Source organism: Ambystoma mexicanum, chromosome 5q (assembly GCF_040938575.1).
Source record: "Ambystoma mexicanum isolate Mex_15411 chromosome 5q, UKY_AmexF1_1, whole genome shotgun sequence".
Classification (NCBI taxonomy): Eukaryota; Metazoa; Chordata; class Amphibia; order Caudata; family Ambystomatidae; genus Ambystoma; species Ambystoma mexicanum.
The window spans coordinates 1,055,671,742-1,055,688,475 of NC_090933.1; the positions used below are offsets into that span (position 1 = coordinate 1,055,671,742).

The following is a 16,734-nucleotide window of genomic DNA, read 5'->3' on the forward strand; positions in this document are numbered from 1 at the left end:
GGGGGGAAGGGGAGAGACACATGGGCCATGAGCAGGGGGTGGGGGGGAGGGGAGAGACATGGGGCATGAGCGGGGGGTGGGGGGTAGGGGAGAGACACGGGGCATGAGCGGGGGTGGCGGGGAGGGGAGAAACACACAGGGCATGAGCGGGGGGTGGGGGGGAAGGGGAGAGACACACGGGGCATGAGCGGGGGGTGGGGGGAGGGGAGAGACACGCAGGGCATGAGAGGGGTGTGGGGGGAGGGGAGAGACACACGGGGCATGAGCGGGGGTGGGGGGAAGGGGAGAGACACACGGGCCATGAGCGGCGGTGGGGGGAGGAGAGAGACACACAGGGCATGAGCGGGGGTTGGGGGGGAAGGGGAGAGACACACGGGACATGAGCGGGGGGTGTGGGGGAGGGGAGAGACACACGGGGCATAAGCGGGGGGTGGAGGGGAGAGACACACAGGGCATGAGTGGGGGGTGGGGGTAAAGGGGAGACACACGGGGCATGAGCGGGGGGTGGGGGGGAAGGGGATATACACACGGGGCATGAGCGGAGGGTGGGGGAAGGGGAGAGACACACGGGGCATGAGCCGGGGTTGGGGGGGACAGGGGAGACACGGGGCATGAACGGGGGGTGGGGGGTATCGTGAGGAGACACGGGGATGAGCGGAGACATGAGCGGAGGTGGGGGGGAACAGGGGAGACACGGGGATGATTCGGGGGGTGGGGGGAACGGGAGGAAGACACGGGGCCTGAGCTAACTGTGCAGGCGGCAGATCCCGCTCCTCGGCCCTCCGCAGGCCACCGTGTGCCGATGGCGTGAGCGGGTGCTGGAAGAACAGGGGAGACACAGGGTGGGGGGTGGGGGGGACAGGAAGGAGACACGAACATGAGTGGGGGTGGGGGGAACGGGAGGAAGACACGGGCATGAGCGGGGGTGGGGGAACAGAAGGAAGGCACTTACTAGCCGGGCTCTCACCGCAAACCACAAACAAAGATGGCGGGCGTCTTGAAAATACGACGCACTGCACGCTGCACTGCAGCCAATGGGAAAGCACGTAACATGTCCGCGGACACGATGCAACCCGCTTGCTCAATCCCTGTCCTGTCCGCGGAGCGAACAGGGAAGTGTGTCCACGAAGCGAACACAGATTTCACAAATTTTTTTTTTACCTACTTTTTGGTCATTTTTTAAAAAAAACTACTGGACGGATTTTCACCAAATTTGCAAAAGCACACTTTCGGGACCAAGCCGCTGCTCCTGGTCCAAATTTGGTGAAAATCCGTCCAGCAGTTTGGGCTGTAGACGCGAGCAAAACAAATTTCCCATTCAGTCTATGGGAAAAAAAGAATTTTTGGGACCCCCCCTATAACTCTCCCCCCCCCCGGACGAATCCTCACCAAAATTCAGAGTGGGCCATATACTTTTTTTGCAAAGTTTGGTGAGGATTCGCCCAGGGGGAGCGAAGTTATAAGCCACCCAAAAAGTGCTCTTCCTATGGAAACAGCAATTTATCCATAACTACATGGCCACTACCGTGGCCATGTAATATATATATATATATATAAATATATATATATATATATATATATATATATATATATAGTCTAATTTTCGGTTGTGTGTAAATGCAGATTTCAGTAATGAATGTTTCCATTGCAATGCCCATTCAGGACTTTGTGTTCCCAACCCCTGGACTCTTGGGTCTTGGAAGGTATCTAGGATCACATGACTGAGGCTATAAATAAGGAATCTTTGGGGATGAGGCCGTTAATGGGGTATGGGAGCCTCCTGCACTTGCTAGTACCTAGAAGTTGCTAGTAGCTCCTGGCTTATCGAGTCTCTGATCCTGTCGGAAAGCAGGTCCTCGACTAATGGTCCACTCAGCTGGTAGACTCCACAATCGAAGACCCTCCTGAAAGTTCAGCAGCCCTCACTTTCTAACCCAGCTATCCATACCTTAGGTAGCATTTGTTTTGTGAGTGCCATTATCCTGATTGACAAACTTTCTGGTATTGCGTTCATATTTATTGATGTTATTTGTTTAGCCTGCACTGTTTGCTGTGGTTTGCCCGCTCACTTCGGGTATAGTCACTTTCTCTGTTCCACAGACAACAGTCACGGAGAAGCCTTAGGGAAATTGCGCAAGACTCGTTGGAGAGTGAAGGAGGGATCACACCTATGCGAGGCCCCTGACCCCTACTACATCCGCACTTTTATCCCCACAAACTAAGTTAGGCACTCCCCATGCTAACACGGCTTAGCCATCTTTAAAGTGGAAAAGCAGACAACACATTTTTTGTGAGGTTTGTCAGAAAGTTGACTACATTTAAAATGGCTAATATTAACACCTGGTATTTACAGTGTTATGAAAACAGAATATATTTCATAGCAAGCACTATTTAGGAACAAATTCATAGTGAGGACTTGCTTTAGCATATTGGTTGCCATTTGTCTGCCCCCCTTGGCATGTCATGCTGTGCCAAAAAAGATATGTGTTTGTGGGTGGGTTATTCGGACTAGAGCAAGCAGAGCACAGGTTGCTATTTCATTGGTTGTGAGTTTGCATATGCTTGTCCTGTTGTGTTGGAATTTCCACTGGTTGTTGATCTTCATTGCCTGGTTGCAAGAGATCCATGGAGGGCTTGTGCTTGGTGCGCCATCATGCTGTTATGGTTTGAAGGTGTTCAGCGGGCTAGCACCTTTTGCCTGCATGTCCATTAATGTAAGTGGCAATATGGTGTGGAAGGAGTTTGTGGTAACTGTCAGGAGATGTAATTGGTGAGTGAAGGTTTGATTTGGGTGATAATATTTACATTTATATGAATGGAAAAGTGAAAAACACACCCTTTTTTGACCCTTTATATCTTTTGAACCATAACATAGAGTTGCATAAATCTTTCCAGTCCTGGGGGACCCGGGCCCTAATATAAGAATGTCAAATGCCGTGCTGATCCGTCCTATGGCTCAAAAGTAATTAACCATAGAATCTTCACTTTTCCTATGGATGATATAGTTTACGTTAACTATAGGGCGTCAAACGCTGCCCTATAATTTCAGCATGCGTGGGTAAAATCTTTCAGGATATTGTGCTTGTGTTGCCCATCTTCTTTGTAATAAAAGTTTAAGCCAGAAGACAGTAAGTACCATGAATTTGAATCTATGGGCTTTGTGAGGAAGCAAGCAGAATTGTGAGGCTCAAAAGGGTTTTTCAAGCATTTTCGGGTACAAATTTGCAGCCGAACAAATGAAGAAGAGACGGCAAGTGAAAAGTGAGAGAAAGCAAAGATAGGTTGTCCATTTGAGTCTTTTCTACATTATACAGACAACTTGAAAACTTAATTGCAACAAGTCTGACCTTTAACCCAGTGCTCTTGACTTGTGAGGTCAATGTCTTTGTCATCTGTATTTGCCTTTGAGTGATCTTTACATTATGTCGTTGAAAACTATGTTTCCTTTCTCAGTCAGGGATCTGGCCAACAAACGAAATGCACCAACTACAAAGAACGCTAAGGTCGATGAAACAGGAAAAGGAAATGAGAGTCAACCACAAGCGGAAGGTCAGACCACTTCATTTTCCTTGCTCGTAACGCCAATGTCCACGGACAATAACTGGTTTACTTCTTGTAGAACTTTCCACCTTGTTCGTCTCAAAGCAGGTGTTGATGGAAGCTCTGTGTGTCCTCTTAACTAAATGATTATTCTCATACCATGTGGTGCTTGAAAATTGTAGTTATGTCAAGCCTATGAATTATTTCAGGATATTCAAGGGAATGAGCTAATTCCCATGAATGACTGATTTAAATGAATGGAAGTCTAAAAAATATACCTATATGTGCATTATAGAAAACAGTTAATGGGTAAAAAGGATTATCATCTAATTATAATTGTTTGGGGTTCAGGAGAGATGTATAAACCACTTGGTCCGGTAGGGGTACATCTCACTAACTACACACAACACCGTTCTATAGTTAATTGTGAGCACTGTAGTGCAGTGACTCATGCCACTCATGTCACCTATACATGTTATGTTACGTTAATATATTTTATACCGTGCGCTATCACCACCTGAGTGGTCCCATGGCACTCTGGCGGATCTGAAAAACAAAAGCGTAAGGTAAGTTAGTAGGACTGTGTGGGGAAAAAGCGCAAGAGAGCTGTGATGTGCTGTTAGCAGCTTCAGTTCAGTTTTCACTGTTAGCTGAGCGTGGGTGTGAATTTTCGATTGGTAGTTGTCATGTGCTGTAGTGCAAGGCTATGTGTGGTTCATTTCGTTGTTGTGGTGTAGTGAAGTGCATGCAGTGTGCTTTGCTGTAGAGGTATGTTTATGTTTTGTTTAGAGTTTGAGAGGTGAAAGAAGAGGGCTGAGTTTTTTAGTGGTGTTGGTTAGTGGTGATATTTTGTCATCCCCCCTCCGTTTTGGGCACCTGTGACACAAATCCTTGCCAGTGTCATGCATTGTGGTGTGCTAGGGGGCCCCCTCCTATATTATTTGCAGAGTTTTAGATTGTTTGCCGGGCTATTTAGTGGTGATACCTCCAACCGCCCCCATGTTCAGACTAATGGATGTCTACACAGCTTTGTCCCCTGGCATATCCTAGGGTGCCGCCACTAGCACCTACCTGGGCCCCTTGAGGGGGCGAGGGGGCTCTGCCTTGAGCCCTTGAGCTCCCTAGGCCCTGTGTTCGGTCACCACTCTTTCCCCTTAAATTCTAATGCTCTCTGTCTGTGGTTCAACTTAACATGTTCCTATCTCTCTCCTTAGTTTCCGTTAGGGCCTTCTATGTGAATGGTGCACCTGGGTCTCCATCCCATTTGGGGGTCTTGCTACTTCTGTGTACTTCATTGTGGTCTTTCCTAGTCCCTCGTCTTGTCCTTTGTGTGTTCATTTCATCGGGTGTGGCTGTTTCTCATTGTTTTCATCCGGTTCTGAGTTGAATAGCCAGGTTTTTAGGAGTATTCTGAATTTTAGATGGTCCTTCTTGTTTCGTATTTCTCTCGGGAGGGAGTTCCACATGTTAGCGGCTAGGCAAGAGAATGCTGATCCACCGAGTTTCTTCCTTGTGTATGGTTTAGGTTCCAGGCAGATGTTGTCGCTGGATCTGAGTGTTGTGGTCAGCTGGTAAATGGTGATTTTCTTTTGTAAGAATTCTGCTCCTAGGCCGTGGAATGCTCTGTGTGTTATGCACATTGTTTTGAATGTAATTCGTTTTTTGACTGGCAGCCAATGTAGCACATTTAGCGCTGGAGTGACTTGGTCCCTTCGTGAGAGTTTGAGGAGAAGTCTGGCCACTGGGTTCTGCATGTGTTAGGCTGCACACATCCATGTGTGCAGCAGAAGGACAGTCTGGGAGCAGAGCTGCACACGTGCATTCAGTGGCAAAAAGCAAGAAGCCTTGCTGCCCTCAGCCTGTCAATAAACAAAGAACAAAAAATAGAGGTGATTAAATTACTTTCTCGAATTTTACAATGCGTGTAGATTTCCTACAATCACAGAATTCTGCCATTGCATTCCATTGCACAATGGTTCAAACTTGCAAAGTCATGAGTGCAAAAGGTGGCCATTTTAGGATCACTGTGGACTTTGGATGATGCTGACGTTTCAATAAATGAAACCCTTAAAATGCATATTCTTATCAAGTCTCCTCACATAGAAGGTAGTGCTAGAGAAAGCTTGTTTTTTTAAAATATATCCGTGACTGGTATACCTGCATGATGGCATGAAGTGACATGCATTAGTCAGCTATATGTTGGCTTACCTAACATCTCAGAAACATCGATTATATTAGTTTCTGCACCAACTTTCAGGATTTTCTAATCAAAAGATGTGAGGTCACAGAGGTACTCCATTTTAGGGTATAATACACACCTTTCTGAGTGGTGTACTAATTTGTTTGGCACCAAGGAAGTCGAGACAATAAAGAAATAATCCAGAATGTTGAAACATATTCGTCTTGTGCCTTTTGGAACATCAGATGGTCTCAAAATATGCAACTGTTAAGCTAGTGATGTATGGAAGATTATAAAACGATGGAGACCCTACATTCTGACTTCTATGCAACTCATTGTTCTTCCGTTCTTTCTACCCCCCTACCTTCTCCCTAACCCTCACATGTCCCTGCCTCCTTCAGGGAGCTTTACCTCCCAGCCAACTAGACAAATGCTCCCCCTTCCATAGTACTCTTAAGCTGTTCCCTCTGCATATGGCGCTGTACAAACTCCTGAATGAATACATCAAAGAAGCCGAAAATAGGCAACTCCTGGTGCTTACAGAGTCCCTTAATGGGGCTTCCACCTGCTTGATCCGGAAAGTCATGTGTGAAAAAGAAGACAACGCCACAGAGAAGGGTAAGGTGGACAGAGCATGCTGGGGCAACATGTCATGCCTGTGCTGTCCACTTGTCATACAATGTAATATATCTTACAATGTGTTTTAGGTAAACTGGACTCTTAAGCAACTAGGTCCTTGCATGATATGACCAGTACAAGAGAAACTGATGAACTGGTGAAACTCTTATACATCACATTTGTTCAGCGCCTTATTGTTCCACACCACAACCTCAGAGGTCAATTGACCATCAATTTAGTAGCCTCCCCACAAAAATTGTCCCACTTCTGCTATTCACTTTTTTCAAATGTGCACGTAAAAACTGGGGACCTTAGTACTATAGATAGTCATACTTATTTGTGTGTGCTGTAACCATTTTTGTTCTACTTTAAACAGTATAATGTTACTGATTGTGACCCAAAACTGTCCTAGTGCATAAATGTAGGTATAAGCTGGCCTCCGAGACCTATCTTCACACCTGCACAATATTTCACATACCCCATCGCCTCCCTTCAGATACTGCACAGTTTATCTTCACAACACCTCAGGGGCAGGCAGGCGGTCTTTAGCCTAGCAAGTAGTGTTTGGCTAAATACATGCTATAACACAGTTCCGGGGTTTTGTTTTGTACCAACTAGAGACATTCCCATGTGCCTGGCTATTGCAATTTGTACTTGTGTCGCAGTTTATGTGGGGCAGGTAAAGGGGCTTTGACCCCGACCCCTTGAAAACACAGTCAAAAGTATTGCTCCACACTTTAGGAACTGCGCCACACTGGATACTGGTGAAAAGCTTTGTATTTATTGTATTGACCTTTACGGATAACACGTGTTTCGACACACCAGTGTCTTTTTCAAATCAGGGCTAATAGCAAAACTATGTTATATATTTAAAGATGTGCATAAAGTGAAATTCACAAAACAAATGTATGTTATAAATGAAATGCATGATCACATCAATATGGAAACAAACCATAAAAAAATATATTAATGTTGTAAAATCACAGAAAGTTAGGGAGGGGTGGAAGGGGAGGAGGTTTAAGGTAAATGGACACGAGAAAACAAAATAGAGAGAAGAATGCAAAGAAGACAAAGAATTATTATATATATCAATTCAAATGTACAAGTCATATGAATGTAGTATTACAAATCCTTTTGATAAATAATGTATAGTTGCACCCATGGGAGCCTTACCTATGTTCCAAATCTAGAGTTCCAATTTGATGAAACAAAGTATCACGGGATGAATCCCCCTATCAGAAATCAGGTCGAAAATCATGGGTTAAAAGTCGTCATTAACACTTGGCTTTCATTTATTAAGACAGAGCCCTATGGCGTCTATTGCGCCATATAGTGTAAGCCTAACAGAGATACACATTTGTATCACTACTTGAAGTAGAAAAGTATAGCATATGACATTATTAAAGGTCTATCAAATTCGAAAAGCTACTGGTCATATTTATATTGGACTGAGCGCGAGCTGTTACTCGACCTGGGTAGAGTGTCTGATTAATATGCAGCCGTGCGCTAGTAACGCTACGGGTGCAGTCGCCAGAAATACCACAGAGAAAATATATATATATATATGTATATATATATATAATCTTATTTATATCACCTGTAAACGAGCATTAGTACTGTGGTATTAATCTATGGCTGGGGAGACTGCTTAGTCGGGCGTAAACTGTTAGTAAGGCTTCCCTTCAAGTCACACGAAATCTCCTGCCGTCTGGTACGAGGACTAGCTGCACTGCCTGAGTTTACACGTGTTGTCGTGGCAACCATAGTCCTACTTCAGTTTCGATTAGCGTCCCATTCTGTTTGTCAGGAAAAAACGAGCGCCATGTTTTGGGCTTGTTTCTCGTATTTTAGATAGCAAACAGTAAGGGAACATCCAGCAAGTTCCCATGGGCTTGCAAGCTGCGATTTTATTTATAAAAATCGTATCATTATACTTAAATGGAATAAATCTCAATTCTGCACAACAAATAATTTACATTGTTATGTGGTAAATTACACTGCATGGTTTCTCTTCAAAATTATGGAAGGGGCATAGGTATATTGAGTGTAATACATGGCCAAATAACTAGAATAGGCCATGGATAATGTAGATAAAACTGACTGAGGGTACCTGTTAGGTGGTGGGGCAAGCTAGACACATACCTTGTACGCTATCAAGGCACAACTGGTCAAACACGTTTATCACACATATATTAGCCTACAGGTGACTGTTCAATGATACATGTTGGGCATGGTCCAAATTTGATGTAATAAGATAAAAACATTAAATCAACATAGTAGCACATGTACTGGTCAGGCAAGGGGTGGCATGTCGGGTACTAGTGCGTATTACACGTAAATTATTCCTAATCATTAAAGATACTGATTAGAGAAAATACACCATCTCATGGTCTTGATTCAGGTCAAACTCTGTTACCCTGAATTTGCAAATAGTACAGGCTTCCATCTGGCAAAGGAGGTCTTCTCTATTTCCACCTCTCTCACCCAGAGAAGCCTGTTTGAGCCCGATGAACCTCAAATTCATTTTATCATCCAATTGGTGCTTGGTTTGCCAATGTTGTGCAAGTGGCAACGTTGAATCAGATTTACTCATAGCATAAACATGTTCACGTATTCTAAACTTAATTTCCCTTATAGTGCTTCCAATATATATGCGTGCGCATGTACATATGATGGCATAAACAATATATTTACTTCGACAATTAATAGTGTCCTTAATCGTGACAATTGTTCCTCTTGAATCTGAAAAAATCTCTGTTTTGGAGTGTGCTAATTTGCACATGCCACATGATCCGCACTTCCTGAATCCTGTTGGTACACTTGGTAACCATAGCTCTGGTCTTGGTGTTGGTAGTTTTGGGAGTAGGGATGGGCTAAGGCTTGTTTTCAAGATCTTTTTTGAAGATTAGTTTCGGTTTTTCATCAATAAGGTCTTTAAGGGGTTCATCTAGTTTGAGCAGATGCCAGTTTTTATTCAATATTTTTCTGATTTCAAAATTGTTGTGAGAAAAGGTTGTAATGAAACTCACTTTATTGTGCTCCTCTATTTGTTTAGAGTTTTTAGGTGTTAGAGTTACATCCCTATTCATTGTATGGACTTTTGCATATGCCAAATATATACATTTCTTATTGTAGCCTCTTTGGTGAAATCTGTATTTCAGTAGATCACATTCCTGTAGAAAATCAATAGTATTGGTACAATTTCTCCGGGCTCTTACAAATTCACCCTTTGGTATGTTACTTATCACTGTTTTCTGATGACAACTCATTGCGAATACGGTTGAATTTGCCTGTCGGTTTGCGGAAAGTTTTGGTCAACAATTTGCCGTCCATCACATATATTGTGAGATCTAAGAAGTCTAAGCTGATATCACTCTATGGTCCTGACAGGAAAATCCCTTCTTCATTATTGTTTAAACAATCTTTAAATTCGATTAATTATTGGTCATTGCCATTCCAGATTAGTAAAATGTCCACATCACAATTTTGTGCATTTGGGTCCGTGTAAAAATGTTGGTCTTCGAACTTGCTCATAAAGAGATTTGCAAGAGCGGCTGCGTATTTAACGCCCATAGCTACTCCCTGTTTCTGCTTGAAGTATCTTTTGTTGAACAAAAAGATATTATTTTCCAAAGTTGTTGGGCCTCATTACACGGAAGGCGGTAAGGGTTAACGGTCACTGGTAATGGTACCGGTGACCGTTAACCCTTACCGCCTTACTACGAGGTCCCTTTGCGGGACCCGACATTAACGGCTGGTGTAGACCAGCCGTTAAAGTAGGGACCCGCAAAGGGACCAGGGTGCTAATAACGGTACTGCAATTTGCGGTACCGTAATTAGCACCTTCCCCATTCCCATTATGCCCTATGGGGCAAAAATGGGAATGGGGTAGGGCAATGGAGGAAGGGGGAATTACCGCCCCGCCAACCTTGGAATAGGGCGGTAATTCCCCTTTCCTCCAAGGCGATGCCGGTAATTTACCGGCATGGACCAAGGTGCTAATAGCACCTTGGTCCACCGCCTACCGTGTAATGAGGCCCGTTGTCAACATTTCTTTTAACATGGTTACGTAATGGTAGTGTGAAGCAGTTTCCCCACAAAATATATACTCTATGGTTTCAATCGTTGCCTCATGCTTAATCGATGTATACAGAGCTGGGACATCTCAGGTGACAAGTTTGTATGTATCCTTCCAATGAATGGTTTGAAGTTTCTTAATAACATCAGTGGAATCTTTACAGAAAGCTCTAATTTCAGGTACACGTGGGCTTAATATTTATCAATTAATTCACTGATTTTCCCAACATGCTATCTTATAAATAATTCAGAGTTTCTGCTGGATTAGCAGTGCATATTATTAACAAGCAAGCTGTGAACATTTGAAACAAGGAGAGTTGAAACATGCATAGCGACTCAAAAGAGGGAAGATCTGCTAAAAATGAAAACCAAGAAAAAAGATTTACCTCCTTTAGTGTTTGTGTCCAAATTTTCAAGACAGAGCAATCGCATTAAAACTATCATCAAAAAACATTGGAACACAGTGACTTGTGATCAACGAGTAGAACATTTATTCAAAGATATCCCGACATTTGCCTATCAATGGAGCCATAATCTCAAGGACAAACTTGTAAAGACCAGACCAGCACAAAAAAAGAAAGTCACCAACAGAATCGGCACCTTTCCCTGCTTGAGTTGCAGCAATTGTGGCTACATTATGAAAGGAGATTCTTTAAAACATCCCTATACAGGAGAAACAATAAAACTAAAGAGTTTTGCTACATGTGACTCTCAGAATGTGATATACACCATAAAATGCCCTTGCGGTTTATATTATGTTGGACAAACTTCGAGAATGGCAAAAACAAGATATAATGAACATAGATCTTGTATACGTAACAACAACAAGAATTCGGCAGTGGAAAGACACTGGCACGACAAGAAACATAATTTGGCACAGATTCGGTTCGCTATTCTTGAAATAGTGGAAAAGAAAGATCCAAATGAAAATGTTCAAAAAACAATGGATCAACGAGAAACTTTCTGAATTGACCGCTTGAGTTCCCTGATACCAAAAGGAATGAGCAAGGAGATTAACTTTATGTGTTTTTTATGACTAAGACTTTCCTTTTTAAAGAGCAACATTAGTTAACAGATCCCAGAATAAGGTGACATTTGGGGTCCAGACATTGGTGCTTGAGGCATGAGACCCACCTATTTCGAAACCTTGATTGTGGTTCAAATCACTTTGAGTAGTAATTGATCTTTATAATTTCTCTACGTGAATATTGTTTGATTACTTGTATGTCGCACATAGGATCAGTAGTGATTTATATGTTTGTGCTTTTTAAACTAGACCCACTGTCTTTAGTATGAAACACATAAGCATATTATTGGTGTCAATACACACATTGTAGATGCAAGAAAATAGTATTAACATGAGTTCGTAAAAACACCTACAACCAATAATTACACATCTACAAATGTGTAAAACATAGGTATCTCTATTGAGTGCATAACATTAACAAATTAGGTACAGCGCTGTCAGTGCGGTTCATTACACACAGGCTCCTAATCAAATATTTTTAGGTTCGAATTTTTGTACTCGAATTGGTTAAAAAACTATTGAGTTGGATTTAGTATTAGCCAGTACTTATCCGTTTTAGTATATAATACACAGATTACCAGTTTTAAAGAACGGCAATCACATAGGAACTATACTGACAGCTAGCTGTCAGCGCAACCACAGTAACCATAGCAGCATAGAGATTGTCATGGAGACATCCCCGCCCAAGGGCACACAACCGGGGGTGGGGTGCGAGCATTCCAGCTGGACCACGGCGCCTCGCTACCGTCTCCATGACAACCATTAAATAGACCACACAGGCATGCACAAGCAAGTCTCTCTGCGTTCTGCAGGACAATGCTGAAACAGAAGGTAAGCATCAGCGATAACTCGCCGTCTGATCTTTACGATCGGTAGCTGAAAGGGAGAGTGGCTAACTGATACACTTGCCATTCTAGCAAAGACAGGATTAACACAAGCGTTTCAACACACATCGGAAACACACACGGCTGCACTGCCGTAAGCACTCTACAATGCGAATGAAGAATAGAAGCCCGGGCGGCTCGTAATGCATCTTAAATACAGCATATTCTATGCGATCAGGTAGGACACATTTCAGTCCATAAGTACCAAGGTATAAACAGTTGATTACGCTAAAACTAAATGGCTATTTTTGTTTTTGTTTTTGTTTTGCATTTCCTTATTTCAACTATTGAATATCCGTAGGACATCGAAATTGATGGTGCGTGTTAACCTGCAAATGTACTGAATATATAACATGTTATGCACTGGTGTCGAAAATGATTAGACACAAAAAATAGAGTTTGATGATGTTATCAAAAGAATATATACAGCCCTGATGAAGGTTCTTTCCGAAATGCATTGGCAAAATGTATATTGATTGCACAATATGATCGCCCAACGCAGTATATTGAAAAAGTACTATTACAAGAGATGCAAAAACAGGAATGTGAAAAAAACATTCCTGGCTATAACTACATGGATGCAATTTTTGTTATAATATATTGTATGAATGGAATGGATAAACTTTGGAGATATATACAATTTTGAAATCTTTCAGCCCCTAGGATTGGGGGCCAACTGAGAAGCGCCAGTTATAATAAGGCAACGTTGCCTTGTTTTATGTTTTGTTTGGAGGACATGACTCTCCCTTCCACCTGTCCCTCAGTTATTTCATGTTAGGTGTTGGGTGATTTCTCGTGTCAATGAATGCTCAGAGCCCGTTTGCCAAGTTTTAGCACAGGAGGGCTGGCAATGTCCTCTCCGGTGGTAGCATATGTATTCAGATCTTTGTGAAACTTTACTTTATATGTTAGGGTCAACTGGACAGAGAGGCTGGTATTCCACGAGATAGCAGGCTGGAGCAAAAACGTGCCAACCACAATATACATATAATCTTGAGTCATGAGGGCCAGTCAAAACAATGTTCTCTGTAGAATGCTGGTCACGTGGCCGAACACAGTGCACAGAAAGTGTCACCAAGAACCACGCTCATCAGCCATGGGTCATGTGCTGCGTCACACCAAGGTGTACATTATATCTGCTGGGAGATTGCGGAGGAGTACAAGGATATCTACATGGCTAAGGTCTTTGGGTTTGTGTTCTGCATGTGCAGTTGCCAAGTATACACTGTCATGAGAATGCTCGAGCAACCTACTGAAGATGTATCCCTTAACTTGGCTCACGCAGATCATTTTTATTTTTAACGGAGTCCCACCACTATACACTATTAATGCCTATGGTCTAAAACGTCTATCGAGTTCAATGTCACTGCGGATGTCGTACCTTAGAGGTGGCCAACCGGTCACCCTCCAGATGTTTTGGCATACATCACTGATGATCCGTCACTGCTTATTAGGCTGGCATCGGCTGATAGACGGTATTAGCCAAAACATTTGGAGGGGAAGAGGTTGGCAAATCCTGAATTCCTTTATCGACTCCTGATGCAAAATCCCTAATGACATAGATCAATAGGGAGGCAGAGATGTTTAACGGTATACCTGGATACAAATGAAATTCAAGAAGACCCAACTATTAGACACCAAAATAACAAACCGAGGAGCAATCATCGTACATGAAATAAGTGGGTGTATATTCAGGGATTAAATTGTTGCACGCCTCGGCCCCACAAGAGCAATTCATTTTGAACACACATTATTAACCATGAGAAGGTGATTGAAGAAGTGGAAGGATCTAGCTTGAGGCCCAATCGGCGATAAAGATATTATCTAAATGTCCATTGGTCCTAGCTTACTCAACTTATTTCATGCAACTCGAGATCCCAAAAAAAAATGGTGACATCTGCAAACCATTATCACTTCCTTTACATTGGGTCCAAGAAACTAAGGCGCACACACATCCGGTTACAACCAACCTTCCAAACAGAGGGACAGGATGGGCCCCACCAGACCAGGATGGGCCACACCCAACATTTGTTTTCATCACTTATCGTCGATGGGGGATAGTAGAGCAAGTGCCATCATGCTTAAATGCAATCACAATGTAATCGAAACAGGTCAAAGTAAAGGCTGGAAAGGCCCCTTCCACATGTGGTAAGACATTTCCCCTGGGAGGTCTTTGCCTTCATCGCTAGGTACACGACACACACCAAGGGCCTGTGGTGTAGACAAATGCACATGTACACAGAAGTGGTCTTCCAGAGTCTCATTTTTTTAAGCATCCTCAGACTCGATCTTACTTGCAAGTTTTTAGAAATGCATGGCCCGGATGGGCTAGTCATCCATCTTCGTACCTCACTTTGTATGGGGCGTAAGTTGCTGGAAGGCATACAAGCCTTGTGTATTTATTTATATCTATGCATGGCTGTACCCAAGGTAAACTATGTCTTATGTGGTATGTTAGATTCAATTAAAAAGCACAACTTCATGCACATATGTGACTTCTTTGGATCCTAAGGGTGGGTGCGGATCATGTGTAAATAAACATGTGGTAAATGCTTAGCTTCATTGAAAGCCCGATGTAAAGCGTGGGAGGAGAGGGCATTCCGCAAGATGGCTACCTACTGATGGGAAGGTGTGACCAGCCATGAGTCGTATTTATTTATTTTATTCAGCATTTTTATGAAATGCTCCTTCCAGCTTGTGGCCACCTCCAAGTGTTGTTAAGGGAGAGACTTGCGGGGTAAAGAGAGGTTGGGAAGGACTGCAAGACGACAGGCCAGAAGGGGGGACAAGAAGGTTGGTGCTGGCCAATTGCATCATCCGACTGGTGCTGGAATGCTGTCGGCCTTTAAGATATTGGTTAACTTGCCTGATGCTACCTGAAACCAATGGGTTTCTAGCTCCTTGCAACATTTTAGATAGTTCTCTTTCAATATGCGGTGCAATGGGATGCATGACTTTCATGGTCTACACAACTCCTCCAAAATGCTTGTTCTTTGTAGTTTGGATTACAAGTAAATTGTGTGAGTCCAGTTCTGGTTTGAAAGAGCTTCATGTGGTACTGAGGAGTATGCAGCTTCAGGGCTTAGTGCACTACACAAAGTGTTAACAATAAGACATGTTCTTGATGAACAGCCATTGCAATGCCTTCAATGAGGTTGTGATGTGGTCTCAGAACACAGTGTGATGATGCATGGTCCTTTGTAAATTTAGCGATGCTTTACCCAAATGTCCTGAGCAGCTGGATTTCCAAACGAAAGTGGTCTTTTGGGGAATGAGCAAACATTGTAGTAATGGAAGGTGCTGGAAGATATTTGTGGGGTCTGCATTGTGAACCAGGTGAGGATTTGCTAAATATCACCACACAATGGCACTCTTTTAGGGAATGCCTAGGAAGGCCTGGACGGCCAGTCAAGCAATAGGGTTGAGGGGCTCACAACACCTTTGATGATAGTTTGACTTTTGGAGGCATTGAGACAAAACCAGTTCCCACGCAAGGAGTCTTATTCATGCACCTAGGATTCCCCCACGTGCTGCCCAGATCCTTCACATAGCATATAGGTGATCTGGGTGGTAGAATATAGGTGATCAGGGTGTCGTTGGAAAATATAAGAATGCTGGTGTTAGACGCCAAGGGTGACAACATCAATCAGAAAGGGGGCCAGTTTAGAAACAAAAGCACCTCTTGCGGGGCACAGCACGGGATCTATGAAGATTAAGAGCATAATAATACACAGTAGTGACCAGTGGATTCTTAAAGTGTATTAGTGCAAGAGATTAGTGAAAGTCAGCTCGTGCGTTTAGTGCAAGTCAGCAAAATGGGCCAGCCTGAAACAACCCAAGAGAGTTCACAAGGGCTTTCCCTACAAAGACATTTTGAAAAATAGGTCAAAATGGTTCATTTTACATTACAAATCTCAAAGGAAATTATAAAAAAAAAGCCATAGGAATATAAAACAGATACCAGATCACCAACGGTGCATACAAGCCATTCACTGCAGCAGTCCTAAACGTGGCTACCAGAAGGTTGCGTGGCCTATAGGAATCAGTTTGCAGTAATAAAATCGTGGCAACAAAGTTGTCTGTAAACCCGCTAAAGGTGTACCCATTATACCATTTAAGGGGAGCGGGCTTTGTGGGGGTGTCCCCCGCATCCATTACATGGATTGCGGTGGCAAAACCACTGCCTTTTTGCCACGATATTTTGTATAAACGGCCATTTTTGCTGCGATTTTAACACATGGACCTGCCCCAACCACAGTGGGGGAAATGTCAGCAGATATTACACCATCTTAAAACATTAAAATGCTTCTAAGGGGTGGATCGAAAACACAAGCTTTAATTTTGCGGTGCAAGTTGACGATTTGAGTCTTTCATGCAAGGTGACTTTAATACGCATTTTCTAAAGTAAA

At 43.1% G+C, this 16,734-nt stretch overlaps 1 protein-coding gene across 4 annotated transcripts in view; it reads left to right on the forward strand.

Annotated features, from left to right (window-relative positions):
* The window catches only part of COL14A1 (collagen type XIV alpha 1 chain), a 699,289-nt gene that overhangs the window by 109,946 nt on the left and 572,609 nt on the right, over positions 1–16,734 (forward strand). For 2 of the 4 annotated variants that reach the window (XM_069621559.1, XM_069621558.1), the window contains exon 5: positions 3,454–3,549. The exons of 1 other annotated variant lie outside the window; for it this stretch is intronic. In XM_069621559.1, coding sequence (XP_069477660.1) covers positions 3,454–3,549 — 96 coding nt within the window. Of the gene's footprint in view, positions 1–3,453; positions 3,550–12,373; positions 12,504–16,734 lie in introns of those variants that run through there. One more of the 4 variants, XM_069621561.1, reaches the window with a different exon arrangement.